Source organism: Procambarus clarkii, chromosome 78, assembly GCF_040958095.1.
Source record: "Procambarus clarkii isolate CNS0578487 chromosome 78, FALCON_Pclarkii_2.0, whole genome shotgun sequence".
NCBI lineage: Eukaryota > Metazoa > Arthropoda > Malacostraca > Decapoda > Cambaridae > Procambarus > Procambarus clarkii.
This window is the reverse complement of record NC_091227.1, coordinates 10,294,879-10,302,456: the sequence shown is the minus strand read 5'-3', so window position 1 is coordinate 10,302,456 and position 7,578 is coordinate 10,294,879. Positions and strand designations below refer to the sequence as shown.

Sequence of the window (7,578 nt, the reverse complement as noted above, 5' to 3'; positions counted from 1 at the left end):
TTAGGTAGTGCTTCGTTTTTATCTTAAACTGGTTGAGAGAGGTACAGTCTTTAACATGGTTGGGAAGGTCATTCCACATTCTGGGTCCCTTGATTTGTAGAGCATTTCTAGTTTGATTAAGTCGTACTCTTGGAATATCAAAACGGTATTTGTTTCTGGTGTGGTGCTCATGGGTTCTGTTACAACCTTCAATGAAGCTTTTGAGGTCAGGATTGGCATTACAGTTCAGAGTTTTATATATGTATAATACACATGAGAGGATGTGCAGTGACTTAATATCTAACATATTCAGTGATTTGAGTAGGGGTACCGAGTGATGTCTGGGGCCAGAGTTGGATATTGTCCTAATAGCAGCTTTGTGTTGAGTAATTAGAGAACGTAAATGATTTTGGGTAGTAGAACCCCAAGCACAAATACCATAGTTTGAGATATGGATCGATGAGGGAGTAATAGAGCGTCACCAGGGCAGGGCGGGGTACATAATATCTGATCTTAGAAAGATTGCCAACAGTTTTTGAAACTTTTTATTATTTTATTTATTTTAAAATATTTCTCTCCAGGTTGGTTCTTTTCTAACAATAATAGTCTATTATATTAGGAGAATAAATTATTGACTTAGTTATGTTAGGTATGTATAAACTGGCTGCCTTGCACCAGATACAATGAATTATTATAAATTATTATAAACCCACGGAACTACCTACCCGCCGAAGCCGTAAATGCCAAAACTCTGTTGAAATTGAAAATACAACTAGAACAAATTATGAAGACAAATGGAGGTACCTTTAACAAACCGTCGGCTTTCTGTTCTCGACGAGGAGCTAGTGGCCTTCAGGTAAATTCAAGTAAATATGTGAATGTGTGTATGAGAGTTCCAACATGTTAAAAATACCCGCGATGGGCAGTCTAAGCATTTATTAGAACAAATAAAAACTCTTAAAAAATAATTCTGTTATATTTTCACAGATAATTTATGGTATCGTATTAAAAGTACTTTATAGAATGAAAGTCATTTAGAGTGTTGTAGCATCTGTTGTTTGAATATCTATATGAAAGTTCGAACAAAATAGTATTGGAACATTACTCGAGTTCTCTGACTAAATGGTCACCCCACCAACGATTTTCGTGTCGCTAAACTACAGTGCCTAAAATAATATGATTTAATTTGTTTCACGTTAGGTAATGGATAATTATATTTTGCAGAATTTAATGCAATCTGTAATTTTCTAGGTGTTGACTGTTACTTTAATTTCAGATCTAAATAAAATATACTGTGTTTAATATACACGAGCTTTACAAATCAAGGCTTGCAAGAATTAACTTTAATTGACATTAATAATTTAATGATTGTCAGGCTTTTTTATATTACACAATTGGTCAATTTATATTACACTATGGTCTGTGTTATGCAAATAAAAACTAGCAATTATTTTTACTTGCGTTACTGATTATATTATTATTAACTTTAAGTCAATAATTGATAAAAAATGTTGAGCAAAAATTAAAATAAGAGTGCAATTTAGCCTTCTGCATGCAATAATTACAAGGAGGAATTTAATTTAGGTATTAAATCCTTTCTCCTGAAAAGAGAGGGTGAGGGGCGGCAGTGAGGTGCAGCTCCATGACGGGATGTGTTGTTGTTGAGTTGATGCTCTAACTTGTTCACGAAATGCCGCTGCAAATGCAAGGAGGCCTTATGCAGGTTAGTATGGTGGCCGCTCCTGGATTAATCGCGGAGATTAGAGCCCTCGATGGACACATGAGCCATATTAGTTGCGTGTAGAGTGGGACTGTGCGACGAATATTTGTGGTGGGAGAGACCCGAGAAAGCTGCCCCGGTGGATAATCGTAGCCTTTACCCATTCTTAATTTATTCTGGCGTTAGTTATTTGCAATTGGGAAACAGGTCATGTGGCAACGACGTGGACAGTGGAGGTTTGGTAGGAGCAGGAGCCGTGGGAGATGCGCGGCTCCTGCACCTGGGCGTGTGCTGGCCTCAGGAATCTTGAGAAAATTGACCATAAAAACTAGAAAATGAATGATTACAGATAAATCCACAAGTGCATCTGAGGCTGTTCATTGTGTAATTGGCAGATAAGTTGGTGTTATTTTTTACTAACGGGATTCTAATTTTGACAAATATTATATGGAACACTTGTTTGTCTACCTAGTTTTTCACTACCCTTGGGGTGGTTTAATGATCAATTACCATCTTGGAATGTATGAGGGCGTGAGAATTAACAAGTTTTAGTAGCGTACCTCTATGAAGAGTTGGTTGTTAAAAGGAGTTTTGTTAATTACTGTTTGAAGACCTAAAATCTTGATGAAAAAACAAGCAAGTAGTTGGAGAAATCAATGTTACTTAGAGTTTGTAATACAAGTCTGTTGAATGATATTATGTCACATAATGACATGGAAGAAATTGGTTTGAAGTTTACAACATCGACATAATGTGTGCTTACCTAAAATTAAGAACAAAATAGGATCAACAGGTTATTCAGCTGCACGGATCTCTGGTATGCCCCATCTGGACTACTGTGTCCAATCATAGACACCTCATCTTCAAAAAGCAACTGATCCTCCTGTTTCAATAGTACTTTTGTAACGATTTGTCACTTATCTGTATTTATCTGTCACCGATGTGTCAAGTAGCCATCCCCGTGGCACAGTGGTAAAACTCGCCCAGTGCTTTGTTAGCGCTCTGGCCTCGGTTTGTTTTCTGGCTGTGGAGCATTGACCGAGCGCCAATCCTTAACTATAGCCTTGGTTCACCCAGCAGTGAATGGGTACCTGGTTGTTAAAGTATTTGGTGAGTCGTATTCTGGGGAAAATTAGGGTTAAGGACCTGCCTGAAACGCTATGCATGCTAGTGGCTTTTACAAGAATGAAAAAACTCTTGTAGATATAAATAAATGTAAATAAATAAACTATGGGGACTCATACATACAGTATATTAATGTGAAAGACAATTAGTAGAATTTGGTACCATTCACTTTATGGTCTGAAAAAATATAGCTGAAAAATGCTTAAACATGCCTAGGCCTAGTACAGCACATGTATGTACTATATTAGGGCCTCCAATAGAATGTATTAGGCCTACTAAGATTAGATTAGATTTTCTTTGCAACATAAATATAACAACTAATGGTTTGTCCAAATTCAATAGTATCATTTTCTATTTTCAAATTACCTTTTATGTCAATATATGAACGATGGTACTCATCGTTACTGTGAGTACTACCTGAACAGGAGGATGGACTGCATAAAGACATCTCTGCTTTGGACAAAATTTGACGCAGAGCAACAAAAATCGTTCCAGAACAGTCAACTCTCGTACCAGAAAGAGTTGAGGTTTTCAGGCTTAGCAACACTACAAACCAGACACAATAGTGCTGGTCTCATCAAGACCTTGATAATATTGGACAAATTGTAAGATATTAATCCAGACGATTTCTCTAAAAAAGCCCATTGTAACTTGCACAAGGCGTGACAGTTTTAAGCTCAATAAACCTGTGGGTCGCTCCAAGCAACAGCCTGTTGGACCAAGCTCTGACAAGTCAAGCCTGGCCTCGGGCCGGGCTTGGGGAGTAGAACAACTCCCAGAACCCCATCAAACAGGTATCAAGCAGGTTAAGCCACACTAGGATAGAAAACAGATGTTAATAAACCTACAGAATCACCTACCTGCCAAAACCATAAATGCCAAGACAGTACTCAGATTCATAATTGAGCAAGGAACACTTCCTTGGTAATGGGAGGATCTTGAACAAGCCACAGGCTTCCTGTCCCTGTAGAGATAGTGGCCCATGGCCTGACAACTGAGTGGACAGCGCTCGGGATTCATAATCCTGAGGTTCCAGGTTCAATCCCCAGTGGAAGCAGAAACACATGGTCAGAATTTCTTTCACACTGATGCCCCCTGTTTTAAATAGGTTCCAGCAAGTTAGACAGCTGCTACGGGCTGCTTCCTGGGGGTGTGTAACAAAAAAGAGGCCTGGTCGAGGACCGGGCCGTGGGGATGCTAAGTCCCGAAATCATCTCAAGATAACCTCAGGTAAATTGAGGTACAGTATAATGTGCCACATTTAACAAACTTAGATGGATAATTTTAATTATTATTACAGTACAGTACTGTATTTTATGTTAGTGATTTATGTGGAATATTATGCTCCTGAACTTTAAACAGGTTGTCTTGAAAAGTGTTTCAGTTGTCATCTGTAGTAATCCAGTACTGAAAGGTAACCCAAAAGCAGGACTTCTATGAATACACTTAAACATCTTAAAACATGCCAGGTATTTAATACAGATCTATTAGAATAAATATTATAATACAGTATTTTTTCCATGATCTAGTCCATGGCTCTTAAGCATACCGTATTGGATATTTTTTATCAACAAATGTAAGGGGGCTAAATTTAGTTATGTTATTCCTTTGTTTTTAAATGGATGTACTGTATATACAGTATTGTCTAAATTGCAAGGTGACAAAGGGGTATACACTTAGATTGTTTATTACCCTTAAATAATGTGTCCAGACACTGGCACCAAATTTGGCCCATTTCGGGTGTTCGGAGTGTGTATGAATTTATTGTATATTACATTGTATAATATTTTGGTAATAATTTAATTCTATTTCAGAACAATGTAGAGCCCATGGTAATCGATATGGCAGTGGAAGAAAATGACAATACAGAAGATGAACCAGTGATCGTGGAGAGCACCTCACTAGTAAGTGTTCTTCATTGTACTAGCCTAGTTGTGCTTGCGGGGGTTGAGTTTTGGCTCTTTTGTTCCGCCTCTCAACTGTCAATCAACTGGTGTACAGATTCCTGAGCCTACTGGACTCTATCATATCTACATTTGAAACTGTATGGAGTCTGCCTCCACCACATCACTGCTTAATGCATTCCATCTGTTAACTACTCTGACACTGAAAAAGTTCTTTCTGGCTCATTTAGGTACTCAGTTTCTACCTGTCCCCCCCTTGTTCGCATACCACCCATGTTTAACATTTTATCTTTATCTACCCAGTCAATTCCTCCGAGAATTTTGTAGGTAGTGATCATGTCTCCCCGAGCTCTTGTCTTCCAGCAACGTGAGGTTTCCTTGTAACTCATGCCTCTTAGTTCTGGGACTAGCCTAGTGGCATACCTCTAAACTTTTTCCAACTTTGTCTTGTGCTTGGACAAGGTATGGGCTCCCTGCAGGGGCCACATACTCCAAAATTTTTCTTACATATGGGGTCTACAAGGTTCTGAAGGATTCCTTGCACAGGTTCCTGAAGGCAGTCCTGGTGTTAGCCAGCTTTGTATATGCCGCTGACATTCTTTTGATGTGGGCTTCAGGAGACAGGTTTGGCGTGATATCAACTCCTAGATCTTTCTCTCTGTCCGCTTCATGAGGGACTTCATCTCCCATTCGGTATCCTATGTCTGGCCTTCTGTTTCCACTGTGTACACTTCTTCACGTGCTGTCTGCATTATGTGCCTTACTGTGATTCAGTGTACCCCACCATTACTCATTGTCACTGTGCTAGTTTCAGCCATCATAGTGGATCAGATAATCATGTTAAATTTGATTGCTCAAGCTAGTTATTGTTATTGCCACTCCCATGCCCCATTCTGTACACTATTATGAATTTTCTGTGGTGTATGTTGACTGCTGGGGTATGGGTATGTAATACATTTATCCACATGACAGCTAGCACAAAGTAACCAGCTTATGAACTGTTACCTATGCTATCAATATATGGTCCTGAAGATCAATTAAGCTACAGAAGAATCTAATCTTTCACAATTTTGGTTCACATATAAAAATAATGAATAACTGGTTAAAAGGGAAACAAATTGTGAACATTGTAAAATGTAAGGTACAGTACTCATTTTTGGTAAATGGTAATAAAATAAGTGATTTTTCAGTGGGTACAATCACTTTTGTGTAATATGTAAATAGTGTCATTAAAAATCTAAATGAAATATTCTTTAACATAATGCTTCCAGTCAGATCTTTTCATGTTACATCTTATGCTTTGTGCATGAACACGCATAGTCCATATCTGATCATTATCTCTTCTACTGTGCCACTCTTATCCATCCATTCATTTAATAGTTGTGAATATTTTCTATGCCAGAGTAATTGTGTAAATAATTCATGAACATGTCATCGTAGGATTCTATGCAATCGTAAGTCTCAACATTTTGTGCTCCACATTTTTCATGTCATTCTTTACTGTCTTGTACATTTTTAATTATGATATGGCAGTGCTCATTTGGAATCAGAGCTGCCAAAGCACGAGAATCAGCATTGTTAAACCTATTTGCTGCAGCTATATTTCAGTCTGCTCCCATGTTTGTGTGCAAATAAAAATGATACCAAAAGTATTTTTTACCTTTTTAACAGATGTTGCAGAAAAATAGTAGTGTTCTTGCCCCCATCTGGTGTGGTTTGGGCTACTATCACCCCAAACAAAAACACCCCAGCTCTGCACTTTGCCTATCACATATCCTAACGTTACACTGTGTTCAGTGTAACGTTACACTGTGTTCACTTCACTAACTGAACATTCCTGATATAGTCATCACTTTCTTCCTCCAAAAACATGTACAGTACAGTACAGTACTTTATTTGGCAAAGTGCCACTGATCACTTGTGAGCTTCTTTGTGGTTGACCATTTCTATTAGCCATGTTATATGCTTGATGGTACAAATACACTCGGATTTTTCCCCACATGATAGCAAGCCATTTCTAGACACCTTTTGGCCATACGAGTTAGCATACTCAGCTCCTACATATAAATAAATGGATGAGTGATAAACAAAATTAGTTTCTTTAAATTTTTGTTAATGCTTTGATACTGGAAATTTAATCTCATTTACACGATCTTTATATTCGAGTTAAGCTTCAAACATATTTCATATTTGTACATTATCTTCACATTTCATCATTACTCATTGGCTAGCTCAAATGATGCTCTGCGTCTGATTACTATTGCTGACAATCCCCCATTTTCTTGCTACTGATTTTCAGTGCCTGCTTCAGAGTTGAATATAACAAAAATTGCAGTTATTCTTAAGTCGTCATAAATATTAAGAGTAAATAAATTTTACTTCAGCACTGTCAGCCCACCGTAATGCATCGATATCTGAGTGATATTGAATTCTTAAACTGTTCTTGAATTTTAATTTTGATAAGTACTGGGTACATATTTTCTTTATCAGTAATAACGTGCACAACTCCACAGGATCTAGAGACTTACGCCAACTGCTACACAGGCCTTGCAAAGCTTCAGCGACTTGTTTTCATAGCTGATCGATGTCCTCAGTTACGTGTAGAAGCTCTTCGAATGGCCATACATTATGTCCAGACAACATACAATGTCAACCTATATACTCAACTCCACAGGAAGATGCAAGAGGCAGTCAGGTATACACGAGTGTTTAATGTATTAGTTCATTATACTGTACAGCATTTTTGTTATATAGTATTGTTTGCAAACTTTTTAAGGTAAATTGCCCATTTTTTTATTTTAATATTCAGTACTCGTAAGTTGTATTAATTATTTAGCCAGTAGTTGTTGT

At 37.7% G+C, this 7,578-nt stretch overlaps 1 protein-coding gene across 1 annotated transcript in view; it reads left to right on the top strand.

The window, feature by feature from the left end:
• Window positions 1–1,562: 1,562 nt before the first annotated feature.
• Window positions 1,563–7,578, top strand: part of CSN1b (COP9 signalosome subunit 1b) — a 100,040-nt gene continuing 94,024 nt past the window's right edge. Inside the window, exons 1-3 of the mRNA XM_045727491.2 lie at window positions 1,563–1,702; window positions 4,639–4,728; window positions 7,242–7,423. Of these exons, the coding sequence (XP_045583447.1) occupies window positions 1,670–1,702; window positions 4,639–4,728; window positions 7,242–7,423 (305 nt within the window). The 5' untranslated portion in view covers window positions 1,563–1,669. The remainder of the gene's footprint in view (window positions 1,703–4,638; window positions 4,729–7,241; window positions 7,424–7,578) is intronic.